Source organism: Tetrao urogallus (genome assembly GCF_951394365.1).
Source record: "Tetrao urogallus genome assembly, chromosome: 13".
NCBI lineage: Eukaryota > Metazoa > Chordata > Aves > Galliformes > Phasianidae > Tetrao > Tetrao urogallus.
The window spans coordinates 13307773-13324559 of record NC_136826.1 but is presented as its reverse complement, the minus strand read 5'-3'; the positions used below and the strand labels follow the sequence as shown (position 1 = coordinate 13324559).

The window sequence follows — 16787 nt, the reverse complement described above, 5'->3', positions numbered from 1 at the left end:
AGTAGAGTGGAAATGCCACAACTAAATACAATGGGGCAATGCAAGAAACAGGTCAGATTATCAACCATAATGCTATTCTGTCCCACAGGGAAAAATCCTTTAAAACTCAAATGGACTGCACCTGAAGCTTTACTCCACAGGCATCATCATCACTTAAAATCCCTGCTGAGATTGACAGTTGTCACTGAGTATTCTGAAAAAGTTTGTCCATTTTTAAGCATGCTACCAGCTTTTTGCTACTTTAATGTCAAGCTTGATCCAACAGCCTTGCAAATTCAAGGCTCACCTCTTTTTCTTCCCAGAATAATCTAACGGAACTTCTGTCAGTGTTTGACTGCTTTAATCAGCCATGAAATGATAGCAGGTTTTTTTACAGTTATTAACACTGCCCAGGTCCTTTAGCAGGCCACTATCTCCTCCACCAGTAAAAGAGTCTAGAAGCACAAGTATTTTGGCATCATGTGAAGGAGGCCCACACATCAGCACAACAGAGAAGTTCTGTCAAGCAGTCCTTATGTCAGATCACAAACTGACAGTGCAAAGTATTTCTTTTTTTTTTTTTTTTTTTTTTTTTAATATCCTGCTCTACATCTCTATTTCATCTTGAGTGTAATTCCTTTTCACAGATATTTACACAGGTGAACATGCTGACTTCTCTGTAACTGCACACACAACTGGGTGCACATACAGGTGTGGACTTAAATTTTGTCTCCAAGAAAGAAAATGATGGTTGCGTACAAAATCAACTCTCCCTTCAGACTGGAAGAAGGAAGATTATTATTTTTCTTTTAAATTAACATTAACAATCAATCATAAAGGTGGCAAACACCTACTAATACACTGTTATTTCACACTGGTTTTGGTTGGTTTTATTTTACCATCTATCTGAAGCTGAGAGGAAAGAGAAAGGGAAAGAGAGCCAATACAATCAAGCAGAAGGAAGTAACGTAATTTAAACATGGGCAGAAGTCTCCTTGAAGAAAATATAGATCTAAATTCTCATGTTATATAAACTGCATTGTTTTTTTACATTCAGAATTCAGTTCTATTGTGTTATTAAAAACAAATTTGTTTATCTGCATTAGAGGGAAAAAGCTGATGCAACATGCTGAAAGGGGTTGTTTTCTGTTGCTCTTGTATTACGCAATCAACCCACATGCACCTGAAGTGCGTATCTTTGGTGATAACTTCAGCTGGGAACTAGTATAACCCCACAAAAAAGGCACTACTTGTCTCACTGTTGATTTGAGACAGTCCTTTTCAGTTTCAGATGCTCATGTGGGGTCTAAGCAAAAAAAGTGACACTAAACAGTGTTATATAAGTCCAAAATACTTTTACCATGACTAACGATAACCATGGCAAAGAATGCACACAAATATGTTGAAATACTTCAGAGACTTAATTAAAAAAAAAAAAAAAACAAAAAAAAAACCTACCACTAGTACTTCTTACTTCTGTACCAAAAAAGCAAGCACATATGGCTCCAAAATTATTGTTCTACACCTGTTCATTAATTTAGCTACTGAATGCCATTTACATGATGACAAATTTTTAGAAACACATAAAATTTTACTTAATGATTCTAGAGCTGTTAAATCATTTGCTTCCACATTCAAGTTCAGTTTGTGTTAACCTCTACTTTTTTTTTTTATTTATTGCTTAGCTTCACAGTAAAAATCTTTATTCATGAATATGGTTAGGATCAAGAGTAAAGGAGTAAATGGAATTAGTGTTTACCATTTTATTGTCATGCTGTATCTTCTTAGTCTAAAATTTTGTATTTTCATTATCAGAACAATCACTTTTTAAATAAAAAATAGTATTCTGAATAGAAGCATATACTAAAAAAAAAAAAAAAAAAAAAGGGGGGGCAATGGGGAGAACAGAGATGTAGGTGATGTAAGTGAACTTCAGTCTGTCAGAACCTAAGCTTTAATTTTCTCTATTTTCTCTTAAATCTTTCCTCACCGTGAACAAAAGCCCATTTATTGTCATGGGAAATGAAAGACTAAGTTCATCTTATTTCCATCTGGTAGATGGCTTACCAGCTGCATTTACTGGTATTAGACAGCAAAGGTAAATACACAAAAGAAATTATTTCTTACTTTTTTTTTACCAGAAAAGGAATGCAAAGCTAACAGGTGCAAGAATATGGAGAAAAATTAACTGCCAGAACAGTTTTTAAGGGCTATATCTTTCTCTCTCTTCTCTCTCTCTCTCTCTCTCTCTATACACACACATAGACACACACACACTCACACAGAATGAAAGGTATACATAGATACATAAAATATATAGAGATATCTATAAAATACAGGAGTGTCTTGAACAACTGAAGTTATTAATTACACTGAGATATTAGTCTGGAAAAATAAAAGAGATCCCATGAGACAATGTGGAAGAAAATCATAATAAGGAGCTAAGAACACCAAGTAAACAGGTATTCAATATTTTTTGAAAGCCACAGAAAGGTAAGTGAATTTTACTTCTTTGAATTTGACTAAATTGATGACTTTGCAAAACTATTCGTAAGTTTTTATTTTCAACATGTTACCAAAGATGTGTTATTTGCAGAGGTACTCAACAACAGAAATAAACTAGCCTAAAATAGCTCCATTCAGAGGGACCTTCAGGGTCCATCAAGATCAAGAGCTAAAAGTGAAAGCATATTATTAAGGGCATTATCCAAACACATTTTGAACTCCAGCAGGCATGGGGCACCAAACATTTCCTTAGGAAGCCTGCTCAGGTGTTTGACCACCCTCATGGAGAAGACATTTTTCTTAAATGTACTGAAGTCTCTCTGGCACAACCCTGTGCACTCCTGCACATCCTGTTATCAGTTCCCAGGAAGAAGAGATTAGTACCTTCCCGCAAGCTTCCTCAAGAAGTTGCAGAGAGCCACAAAGCCTGCTCTTAGCCTCTATTCCTCCAAACTACAACCCCCATCCTCATAGGACATGCCTTCCAATCCTTTAATTTTGCTACCATCCTCTGAATCCTTTCAAGGACCTTAACATCCATCTACACTGTGAAATCCAGAACTGCACACAATATTCAGAGCGTTATAAATATGGTGGGACCATCTCCTCTTTTGACCAGCTGGCTGTGCTGTGTTTAATGTAGTACCCAAAACAGTTTGCTTTCCTGACTGTCAGGTCTCACTGCTGGCTCTTGTTGAGCCTGCTGTCAACAAAAGTCAAAGCAGATAAAAGTCAAAGAAAGGCAGAGAGAAAGGAAAGTTGTACATAATGTTATCTCAAACTCGCACTTATTCTCTCCCCCTGCTGATATACCGACAAAAAATCCCTCAATTTTCTCACCACACAATTTCTTCAATCAAACTGAAGCACAGCAAGTTCCTGAGGCCTGGTTAGCACAGCTGGCTCAGCCTGTGAACCTGCAACAACCACCTGTTTCAAGTTGAGTAGACAAAATACGTCCAAGCTTTTGTTCCAGAAAACAGAAGGAACTCTGAAAAGTTTGTGTGTGTTCAAGGAAACAAAACTAGATCATAAGTGCAAATGTGTCTAGAATGAATGAGAGCTTGGACAACCGCAAAGGCAAATCAGAAAACAACAGTGCAGATTTAAGAGAGCAGTCATCAAGGCGATAATCTTCTTCAATCCTGTAACTGATGGAACTTAAGAGTATTTCATGGCTCCCACATAAGAGACTCTGGGAGATGCCAGGGCCCTGCTTTTATATAATGCTCAGCATAGCTGAAAGCACAACTCTTCTCCTGTACTGCATCACCTCTCCTGCAGGATGCGTTAAGTAGAATGTCACACATTTATACGTGTAATTGCATTTACTGTGATTAAAGCAGTTTGGTGTCCAAACATATTTGGTTCCAACATGGTCATTCAGACTGAAAACGTGACAAACCACAAACCGCTTTCCTTTACATCCAGAGATGAATGCAGAAGCATTAACAGATGCTGGCCACACCCTCTTGTCAATCAGATCAGCAGCTGTGTGGTTTCATGTTTATTCCCAATGCCACCTGGCATTTTCCAGTTCACCTAAAATCACTCAGTTATCAATTCCTCAAGTGAAATTAATTAAGCACTCCTGCTGTCACTCTGTCCTTTCTGCAATCAGAATAATCAAATAGCTAATGCAGCATTAAAAAAGAAACAAAACAGTAAACAATTTTATTACAAATAAAGCAAGCAATTGATCTGAAAGTAGTTCTTAGTTTGAGATCGTGAGATTAAAAAACAGCAGGAGAAAAAACATGGAACATCTCTTGACATCTCATATAGTTTTTGCCTAATTAATGTAATCAAGCTGGAGGAAGTGACATCAACCTAACGTGTTCTGCTCCGAGGAAGAAAAAAATTCCTGACTTAGTTTTATAAATAAGCTCTGTTAATAAACAGCAAGGGTACTGTATTCTTCGTATTTACTCTTCTAGAGCAAGTGGCTGCTACTGTATTTCTCCATCTCTTTTAAGAAATATATTTAATATTTTTGTTCTATTAACATTGCCCTAAAATGGTTGCAAATAGCCTAATTTTCAGCTGCCATTTGACAAACTGCATCAGTAACTCATGCAGTTAAGCTGCATAGTTAAAGCATACTTTAATAAACATTCTGTACTAGAGTTGCTTCCAGCTTTCTATCAGTACATGCCTGGAGGACTGAGCAAATAGCAACAATTAAGCAAACACAAATGGTCACAGAAATACATGCAAGTATTCATCCTGAGCATTAGAAATCAAACAGCAGGCAAACTGATTGAACTGAAAATACCCTCAGTGGGCTTACTTAACTGTGTTGTACCATGTGTTGTAGGAAGCTGAAATAAAAGCTAGCAGCCTTTTCCATTAACTCTTTTATCACGTTCTCTCCATGGATATTTTCATGGCACAAAGCCCCAGAATTGTCCACTCCATTTCTCCCTTTGCCACTGCCCATATTTCAATATCTACAACACAAAAGACAGCTTTTTCTAAGAGGAGACATTTAGCCTTGGTGCATGTTGCCAGTCACAAGATCAGCCAATGCATTTATATATATATATGCATTTATAGCAGTATCATGGCAAGTTTTTACATGAGTCAGAGAAAACATTTGTCCAAAGAACTAAAACGCAGCCTACAATGGCAGCTTTAATTTAGATAGTCATGTCTCAGTTTGTTTCCCCTCCTCTTAGATATCAGGTCATCATCACTACAGAACCACTGGATATGACATTAAAATCAAAGTAAAATTAAATGAACTATCACATTTCATCAAGATTTTCATAAACTGAAAATCTTGCAGTTATTATTAAAAACAAAAATATTTAAATGGAAAGTTTAGCTACTGTTCCTCTTAACCAGGTTCATAAAAGGCATGTTTTTCCCAAGAAACTGATACAGATTTCACATCCCAAACAACTTTTAGAAAAAAATGAAGTTAAAAATCCAAAGATCCGAAAATCTTATTAAATAACCAGGTTAGATAATGGTGTTTAATTGCACTGAGTAAAGCTTTACAATAACTAGGTGTTTTTTTCCCCTCACTCTATTATTTGACCTATGAATTTCCTGACTATTTAAATGCTAGCAATCTTACGTTTCCAAATGCATATTTCAAATATCATCTCCCTTTGAAAAAAAAAAAAAAAACAAACCAAAAAACTTCTCTCTTATCAGATTTTAAAACAAATTCACATGGAAAAACTGTTTCACTTGTATATATTTAAATCTCCAACCCTTACATCTGCTTATCATTTTCAAGATTTTCTGTAGTCTGTAGTTTAAGTATAACACGGCATGACCTGGTTACAGTCTGACCCAAGTAGTGAACTACAGGGCATTACCTTTCTGTTGACTGAGTGCTTGAGAAATATGGGAACTTTGATTTAATGATTCCTAAGAACTTCAAACTCCCACTAATTTCAAGTTGAAAAGGAAAAAAAAATTACTATGCCTGAGAAAAATAGTTATCAATATTAATAAAACTGGTAATTAGGTGAAATTTATTGCTGCATTAATGATTAATAGAAAAACCTTAAAAGGGATACTTTCACAGCTATCAGATCCAAAGACTACATTCACAGGGGAAAGATCATATTAGAACCATAGAATTGCTCAGGTTGGAAAAACCTTACATACCATCAAGTTCAACTGCAATCGAAGCCATACTGCCCTAACTCTAACAACAACCCCTCCTCTAAATCATGTCCCTGAGCAGGGACACATTAAAAACAAGTGGGGAAATATCTTCCTTAAGAACTGAACGTTGTGTATTGGCATACATATTCAGTCTCTTCCAAGAGCTCCTTAACATACACTAATACCCCTCTGGGCATGCACTGTTGCATCTAAGGTGGTCGTACAACCTCTTCCTTTCTCCCTATGTTTCCATCGTCTGCTTCATCAGAGATTTTTTGCTGATCTCTAGCTGATTTTCCCCAATTTGGAAAACATCCACTGCTTGCTGGGTCATGAGCAATTTCCAAAACAATACATGTGAAATCTGAGAACACAGTCCTTGCACCTGGTGGATGCAAGATACAAGTAGGATACAAGTAATTTATTATGACTCCAGTGCTTCTTGTGAATGAAGCAGAATCACTGAGAAACACAGAACTGTAATGAACGTCTTAGAAGTAGCACTCATTGATTCCTTTTGCTTAAACTTAAACTAATATACTGATGCTCATCACTAAACCAGCCTACATCACCAACAAAATTAAGCCAAAATTACGCTGTAGCAGATCAAGATAGTCACATCACACCTGAGCACCAGTCCCCCAACCTTACCAACAGCCAGGCTTCTCTATTCTCCTGAACACATTTAAATCATATGCACAGAATCTGTTCTTTATTCTAAATATAAAAGATGCAATTTATGCTTTGCTTACTTTCATTTTAGCAACATAAACAAAATGATTAAAAAGGCAACATTTTAACACAAATTATGAAAGTGTCTTAAGTGCAAAAGCAAAAAATGTTAGAAAGTCTCCAAATTTCCCCCACAAGAACTACAGTCCAGAACATTCCAGATACTTTCACACTGATTTATAAAAATTAGCCAGTTTATCATGTTTATATTCTGCTTTTAGAAAGCTCCTTTTTCTCCCACCTCTCTGCACTGGGAAATATACTTTTATTAGTTCAAAAATAACTATACTCTTACTTTAAAACACTTAATTTCTTCAGATTCTGTAAGTGTTGTTTAATTTCATCTTTATATCTTTGAGGGATCATTGACAAGCAATTCAATAACTCAACAAAATTAACTTTTTATCTGCATATGTATCTAGTATTCTAAATTTCTCAACGAATTTAGAATGTTAATAGCATGATTGCTCACTCAATGCTTTAGATAGATACATTTAAAAAAAAAAAAAAAAAAAAGCTATCTCCAAAGAACATTAATTCATTTAGATAATGGATCTATCTTAGTCTTTGTATACATAGCAGACATATTTCCAATGAAAGATGTTCTATTCAAAGCACCTCTTCATAATATTACAGCTTCAATAGCTAACAGTAAGACACAAGTTGTAATCTCAGAAGTAGGTGAGGACCTTTCGGGAGGTTGGTCACCAAAAAAGATCATCGATCAGTTTTGTTCGTAAAATTAACAGGCAGGTGTAGGGATAAAGTCTGGTTCTGGTTGGCTGGCCTTTCAAAATATTTTAAAAGGAATTGGTCCATGAACACCCAGCTTCATGGCTGAATCTCTGCTGAAGAACCAGTGCTACAGCTCTCAGCTCATTGCTGGTGAATATGCTTAGCTCATGGTGGTGACTATTTTGAAAAACAGTGTTTTGTAGCTAAAACTTCCCTCTAACAAATACTGTTATTGTGCTCCTCGCAGCTGTTGCAGTTTCTGTGGTAATGAATAGGAGGCATTACTTCCGGAGCAACCTATGTACTTGCACACTTGAAGAAAAGTTCCTTAACAGCTAGTTTTTCCTTAAATGAGCTGTTCATATTAACAACAGCATGGAAGTCTAACTAATCGTGTCCTGAGTAAGTAGCATCAAATTACATATTTTTTTTTTTTCCTACTACCTGACTTGATTTCCTACGTAAAAAATGAAATTGAAATGAAAAACAATCTTAAATAGTATCTTATTCTTTTTGCTATTTTGACATTAGAGTAGGCATTCTTTCAAGTCTATTTTTTTTTCTTACTGATTCATACAGAATAAATTTCATTCCATTCCAGGAATACATATTGTTTTTTATTTGAGAACAAACACTTTAAAGATTCTTTTTTCAGTTCAACTTCTGATTTTTTTTTCTTCGAACTCACAGAAAAAAAAAAAAAATACTCCGTAAGAGCATTATAGATGAAGACTACTTCATGAATGTATTCATATTTCATGTTAATTAGTCCTTGTACACAATCCCTTTCCCTGGTGTGCTCAGTACATGTGTCTCTGTCCTCAACTACTCATTAAACGTGCTATAGTTCATTTGAGCACTGCGTCATTGAGACTGAAATAGACATTTCAGAAAACATAACCTGCCTATCTTCCTCTGCAGTACTTTATAAAACCACTACAGACAGAGGCTTTATTTCCCTCAGAAAAACAAGACATATGGCAATATGTTCTACATACATACTAGCTGAGTCACCATACAGCAGACTGGAATTCCAAATGTCTTGAATATATGTTTGTCAGTAACATATACTTATCTGCATAGTAAAACTAGCTGTTCTCTAATGGGTAATTCTGAGATAATAAATGTAGGAAAAATACAAAACAAAACAACAACATGCATTTCAGTGCTTCCTCCCTTTTCTCTTGACATTTTCTTTTTCACAGCCGAAATTGACTCTTCTCCTCCACCTCTCCTCAGTACTTCCACTTTTACTTCCTGAGCACCTTGGTCTGACACATTAATACATAAGTTCTGAATGTTGCCACCCAAATATTAAGATAGCACAAATATTAAGATAGCACAAATATTAAGATAGCACAAATATTAAGATAGCACAAGTAAAACAACACTGCCACTACATTATTAAAAATGAGATATTTTTTTTTAGGTCTCATTTTGGCTCATTTGGCTATTTCTACACAAATATTTGTCTTCCAAATTTCAAACACCAAAAACATTGCTGCACAAATACACCATAGCACCCACACCAAGGGCTTTCTGAAAAATCAGCTCTCATTCCAAAAATCAGATTTTCATGAAGAAAATACAGAAGGGAGATCATTAGGTTGTTGTACATTTACAATTACCAAGCAATTTCCAAACACTGCTGAATGTGTACCAATAAATGCCTAAAATTATTCAAGCAGTATAGCTGTATTTTACACAAAAGGATTCAGATTAAAAAATTGTTATGCACCAGAAAAGAAAGCAGCCCTCCATGAATTCTACTGCTGAATCTTTGAGAAAACTGATTTCAACTTGTAGTAACAGCTAAGCAGCAGTTCAGTTCTTCACTATTTTATTAAAACTCTTCAAAACCAGCTTTTGTTCCACAAGTTCTACAACCAAAAGATGGCCTTATAGCAAGCACATGTGTACAAGATGTCCTCTACAATCTGAATTCCATTTTACCTACAACATCAAATCTGCATGACTGAAGTTGGCAAACATTTCGTCCTAATTGGAAACATTCATTTGCCGTGGCCACTTCGTTGTGCTCCTCTCATTTTATTAAGAGAGGCATCCCTTCAACAAGAGCGGATAGCTGTTCAGGAGCACCATTTGCATAGTGACTTCCTTGTTCTAAAGAATCTACATGTGCTAAAAAACAATACAAAAGTCTTAGGCGACCTCGTCTATGATTTTCCTGAACAATACCCAGCTGCAGTACAACTACATGCATCATTCTTGTGCCAATTTAAAAACCACAGTTCTCTGCTTAAATATCAAATTTCATTTATAAAACAAATACCTATTAGAGAGTAAACATAAGCAGTTACATTTTAGTACCTAATGCAAAACTGAACCTCTTATACATAGAACACTCAGGTTTGTTTGGTTCTATTTTGCTTTGTGTTTTTTTTTTCTTTTTTCTTTCCTCTGCTCATCCTTCTTCCTCATAATATTTTAAGAAAAGTAAGGCTGATTATCATTAGCTGGTATAAAGTGCTTAATGCAGTTTAAAGGCAGAAAAACTTATTTCATTGTTATTAAAAGCCAATCTTTTTTTCCTTGAGAAACATTCTTACACAATTACTTTTAAAATCATTTAAGAATGAACCCCCTCCTCACAAATAAAACCCCCCAAAAATGCATTTTTATATAAATCTGTATCAAATAACAATTGCAGACATCAGTTTACCTAAACAAAAGAAACTTCTTCCATTTTCTAATTTGACAATACTAAAGGGATAAGACACTGAAAAGAAAAGAAGGATGGTAAGCTACCATTCTGCTTTTACTTCTTCATAGTACTTAAATTTATTGTTGTTGAAAAATAAATCAAATACATTCAAAGATGAAAACAAATCAGAGTAATGCTATATGAAGCTCAGATATTAATCTGCTGACATAATCAAACAGTCTAACTACATTAAATTTGTGTTAGACACAGAAGCACTGGGTCACCTACACACAAAGCATTATTTTCCTTCTTACCCTCACATTTTCAGAAATCTGAATTCAAAGAGGAGAGGAATGAAAAAGACATGTTGAATTAAGCTGTAGACCAAGGGAGCCACCTGCAGTTTGGAATTCAGAAACAAATTCACTAGGTAGGAGTTAAATTCTTTTTTCTTTTTTTCTTTTTGTGAGTGCATATAGTTGACCTAGCACAACATATGTTTTATATTTATTTATTTATTTATATTTATATATTTAATACTGTTTTCTTTACTGAATTGAGACTAGCACTCTCACAACTACAAATAGAGAACTGTGCTAAAGGAATTTTGGACAAAACTTAACTTTTACAAGCTCTAAGTGAGTTAAGTTAATTTGATCTGGGTTTCTTAACATACAGAGGTCACTATAAAAGTAATGCCTCCTATTTATCTCCACGGAAACTTCCACAGATACAAAGAGCTCAATAACAATATTTGACTGAGCAAATCCTCATCTACTAAATGCTTTTCCAACACAGTCACCACCATGGGCTATGGACTTTCACCAGCAATGGGTAAGAGCCTGCATACTGAGTTCATGCAAATCTGTACCAGCAGAAGTGATTCATTGTTGCTGTCTCCACTGCTGAAAGGCACTACCCACCATATCAGTGCTCACAGTCACTGTTTGGCCTTCATCAACTTTCAGCAAGAGTCAGTGAATATCATTGGGTGTCATTTTTTCCACGCAAAGGAATTCAATGACACATCTTCACTTCATACACGCTTCTGTGTTAGAAGCCATTTTGTCTAGACTGCCCCTCTGCTGAATGAAAACTTAAAATTTGCTTTTATTACATGCAATCTGTGATTTCAGCACAAGTGACTGACGCTAAAACATTAATCCTGATGAAAGAATGAACACCATCTGCTTTGGAAAACTAAGTGGTAATAGAGAGGATGGAGAAATGATAGAATTTGTCATCCATACCTATCTACAAAAAGGTAGGGAAAAAGATGACAGTGTTGCCTACAGGTTTCCTGTGAAACCAGTCTGTCTTCCTTTTTTCCTCCCTCTCCTCACTATCTGATAGATGCAAAAAAAGGAAAAGAACATAAGTTACTACAGAAATAAAAAAGAATGCACAGAACAGTTAAACAGTGAACTACTGTTTAATAATTAGTAAGAATAGTATTTTAATTAATGTTTTATAAGTTTTTCCTGATCACCATTTCAAAACCGAGCCACAGAAGTTTTAGAAATTGCATTCAAATGTAGATACCAAAGGTAGGACTTTGGTTTTAGGATAGCTACTTAAATTTTCATATTCTAATTGCTAAAACAATAACATATTAAAATAATCTATTTAATATATTAATATTAAATATATTTCATTAGACATGAAAATATAAACCTAAATATTTGGTTCAATAATATTTTGTGTACAAGATGATTTTTACTTGTCCTTTGTCAATCAGACTCCATAAAGAAACAAGTATGAACTCAGGTATTAAAACCTTACTTTAATCTTCAAAACATGCATCAAAATTATTGTTAAATTATATTTTATAAGTCTCATCATAAAGAAGCAACAGAATTCTGATCAAGAAGTTTTCCCTTGAGGTAAGCTGGATGGATAATGAATTCTGTACTGGAACAATCCCAGTAGTTACAGACTATTATGTACTAATTACTACCTTTACAGATCTACTGTACACATAATTAATTTCTTCAGAGTACCACTATCATTCCTGACTGGCAAAATACACAACCTAAATTACAAGAGCCAGAAATTAACATGATCCTTCAGGGAGAAGGCATTAACTTGCTTTGTAGCGTTTTGCAATTAGACTATCAATCAAACAGCAAAAAGTGATTTTGATAGCAGCAGGCCAGATACATTGGATACTGTCACATTATAACAAACTTATTTGTGCCGTAACATTTTGATCATTCACTTCCACTTAACAGAAGACACAATTATGTGTCTTCAATACCTGGAAAATTGAACACCAGCATACAGCCTTTGAGATCATATTTCACAAAAGACCAGTCATCGTGCTACTGCTGATGGCGTTCTCCTTCAAGTAGGTAGCTGACTATATAGCTTGATATCAGCTAAGGACATGAAAGCAAAACCTACCAACTTCTTTTCTAGTTGAACAACATAATGACCTGCTTACATGATTTGAAAGAATCGTTATTGGTTCTTGCTAAGAACAGCACAACGATTTTGTTTATTTTGAAAAAGTAGAATAAAGTTTAACACAACAGAATATAATAGTGCTTAACACTAATCCAGCTAATAACAGCAGCTCATTAAATTTATGTCACATTCTCTTTAGAAACATTTTTACCACTGTATGAATTTCTGGATGATACAGTTTCATAATTAACCAAGTCAAAAGGAAAAAGTAACTAGTTGGAAAGCAATATTATCTGTAACCTTTTCCTTTGCATAGCCACACAAGGAAACACGTACACAACTGCCCCACTTCCTAATATTACTCGACTTTTTAAACAATAGGCATCCATATGTTTCTGCAGACCTGATCTGAAATATCATTTGTCAAAATGATCCATGAGACTATAATCACCATGTCCATCTCTACATCTGGAAGGACAACTACAAGCTCAAAACATTCAAAGAAAATTTGAAGCCCTGGAGTCCATTCATCATAGAAGCCTTTAATAGGTATTCAGATTCTTCATTTCTTTTGAAGAAAACAAAAGAAAATCCTTCAAGACTGTACTACAACATTAATAATTAGATATCGACTTAATTCAAACTCTAAGATTTCAAAAGATTGTGAGACCTTATAGAGAATATTCTTAGCACTTTCCATTTTCCTAGTTAGGCTTGATAACTTACTTTACAGACTAACTACTGCAGTTTCAGTGTTACTAGTAATTTAAACCTATCTAAAACACACTCAGTACATCTATATTAAATATCTGATGTCTCAACAGTGAATAAAGAAGCAACCCTATAGTTATTTTTTAAATATAGTTAAATCAAAATTCCGTTCTGAAGTAAAATTTTACCAGTCAAGGAACACTGTCTCTTCCTTCAGTTGCTATTCACACTGGCATTCTGAATTCCCATGGAATACAAGATAAACATAAGTCATCAAATTAAGATTTTTTTTTTGAAGACTGTCAGTTTTCTCCCACTTACGCGTGTGTTCGCTTATATGTTGACTCTGCTCTCTAGAGGATATAAAATGCATTTCTATTTGTTACTCCTTGTTGCTCCTGCAATATACTGAGAAACCACATCAAAAAATAGGACTAACAGGAAGAAAAATTCAATCTTAGATCATGCTTTAAATTAACATTTTGGTGATCAATGAGCCTGTGTCTGTCAAGGTAAAAGGTGATGAACCACCTTTTTTTACCCCCTCCCCCAGTTTTTTTTTTTTATAACTGCGCAATTAGGTCAACAAAAGCTTTTAGTTTCGTATGAGAGGAAGTTATGTCAGAACTTCAAGAGGGTTTTTTATTTATTCCCAGAATTTTTAATGAAGAAACTTCTTCAGGAATTCAGAAAAATTTCTTCACATTGCTAATGAAAGCATTCAGCTCAAGGCAGAACTTTGTCACTTGCATTAAGAAGGTTCTCAATCTGCTGTAAATATTATCTGCTGTCATAGGATCTTCTCCTTGAAGGTTTAATTAGTTTGCTGTCACACCAAAATCAGCAATGAACTCCACATTATTTTAACCTTACGGCAAAGTTACATAGCCTTTTTTCATGTGATGAACCTAGAGTATTTTTTAAACATCTATAAGCATTAGCAATTAACAGAAAAGCTATTTAAATGACATACTGAATAGCCGCACTTGTACTTGATCAAAGCTCCAGCACAGTTATTTTCATTTTATTGTTCTCTTTAGTAGTCAAAAAAGCCACTCTACATGGTAGTCCAATAAAAATTTGTAAAATCTGATGCTTTCCTAAAGTATTGCGCAAAGATTAAAGAGTGTACACTCACACATTCATCCTGCAAAAAACTGATTTAAAGATCAATCACCAATGCCAGTAATAGTGTAATTTATCTTAAATAGCACGTAACTTTTGTGGAAGATGATGTTTAGATTATACACAAGCATTGAAACATTAATTTAAAGCCTGTATTTTAAGAATTTTTCTTAAATAAAAACTCCATATAGTATTCCACATTAGAAAAAAGGAAATGTGAAGATTAAGATGTATGTCTCCAAGATATGCCACAGGCATACATTAAGTTTATCTAGTCTGCACTTGGAGCCCACCAAGAGTCAGTAGGGCATAGCTGCAAAGTCTCAAACACCTAGAGAGGTAAAGCACTCCAAGGAGATAGCTGTGCGAACGCTATGTGTTCTAGAGATTTGAAGGAGAATGGAATGATGGACCAGAAGCTTTGCAAACGATTCTGAACTTAACTCTATAAGAAGGAACAAGAGCCTAGCTTCTGTGGTAGACAAATGGCTCCTTCACCTGATGAGATCAATCAGTCCTTTAACTGATTGTTCCCAAGTTAAAACCACACAGAATACAACAACAAAAATACACCCCCAAATATACACAAAAATCTTTAAAGAGAATAATGTTTTCAACACAGTTGATTTCACAGCATTAGGCACATTTTAGTTGTTATTTAAGGGCATATTTTAATTGATAAAATTTAAGTCTTGGTTTTAATTGTAGAGAATTTTGATTTATCACAGCAGTATGAGTAAGTAGATTTTCATTATGTAGATTTTCATTACACATTAAACCCTCCCAACATGGAAAACCAAGAAGAACCTGACAAGATTATAAGATCTGAATATAAATTTAGATTAGGATTTAATTTGAAGATTCACATCTGTCTACAACATATAATGCGGATTTGAGACATACTACTACATATCACTGCTACTATCCAAGGCCACAGATTGAGGTGCAATTCCTGTAACAGATGGCTATGCTAAAATATATATTGCATATCACCTTCCTGCTTTAAAGTACTATATGATTCTGTAATATTGTACAAAGAATAAAAATACCACCTTTGCACAGCTTTGAACTTAATATGAGAGAAATTAGAAGTACCTTTCATTTGTGTTCCAAAGGTGACTGCCAATCTTGCAAACAGTTCTGGGCTTTCAAATTTATTTTCTTCAGCTTTTATCCAAAAGCTGTTTTCTGCTATCTTGTAAGGCTCAATCTGAAACAAAAACATCATTTCCAAAGTTAATAATTAGTACTTTTGATGGCCAAACTAAACACAGTTCTACAAGACTGCTAAAAGAATTGGACTGAACTGAGTTTGGGAATGTTTTATGTATTACGATTTCTTAAAGAAGCTTCCTGAACAGAACACAGTGATACAAAATGCCCTCAACCCACACAACTTTTTGTAAGAATCTTTGAACAAATTCTCTAATCTGGCTTGAAGCACAGTATTCAAGTTTGTATTTATATCTTAAAATGTTTTCTTTTAAAAAAAAAAATAAATTAATTAAGTTTGCTTAAATGTAAACTCAGACTTCACAGGCTCACATTCAGCACAAGATAATGGTGCCCAAAAATTTCACTTGAGTAGTGCCATAGCTCCTCCTAGTGGCCATAACCCTCCCCAAGCAGAAAACTAACCTGAAAACAACAAAAACACATGAGATAAATACCATAAGTATCATTGCAGGACAGATATCAATATTCTCTGAACATACAACTATTAGATATCATCAATCTAATGGGTTTCTAAATGAGATGCTCTTAGATAACTATTTGTTGCAAACTATTTTAAAACTCTTCTTAAAAAGGTTTTGCATATAGGTATGCAATTTGATGCAAAGTTACAATTCAGTTTTCACATCTAATAGAATAGTGCCTCCTCTTCTCACCTGAGTCACACTCTGGTTTGATACAGACTAACAAAATTAGCAATACTCAGCAAAAGGAAATTCCAGCGAGCATTCAGTCACTCACTGATCATGCTCCACATATCCCACAGAAGTAACAGATATGTCTGCTCAGCCTTGAGAAAAGAAGACTGAAAAGGGGATCTTATTAATGTTAATATTAGTGTGGGAAACAAAGGGACAATGGCCAACCTCTTTTCAGTGGTCTGCAGGGACAGGACAAGAGGAAATAGCCATAGTCTGAAGTACAGGAAGTTCCACACCAATATGCAGAACTTATTCACGGTAAGGGTGATGGAGCACTGGAACAGGCTGCAAGAAAGGTTCGTGGAGTCTCCTTTGCTGGAGATATTCAAGACCCATCTGGACACCTACGTGTGCAGCCTGCAGTAGGGAAC

General features: G+C 34.9%; 1 protein-coding gene across 1 annotated transcript in view; it reads right to left on the bottom strand.

Annotated features, from left to right (window-relative positions):
- Nucleotides 1-16787, bottom strand: part of DIAPH2 (diaphanous related formin 2) — a gene marked incomplete at both ends in the record, with an annotated part of 142713 nt that overhangs the window by 83946 nt on the left and 41980 nt on the right. Inside the window, one exon of the mRNA XM_079541832.1 lies at nt 15578-15692. Coding sequence (XP_079397958.1) covers nt 15578-15692 — 115 coding nt within the window. The remainder of the gene's footprint in view (nt 1-15577; nt 15693-16787) is intronic.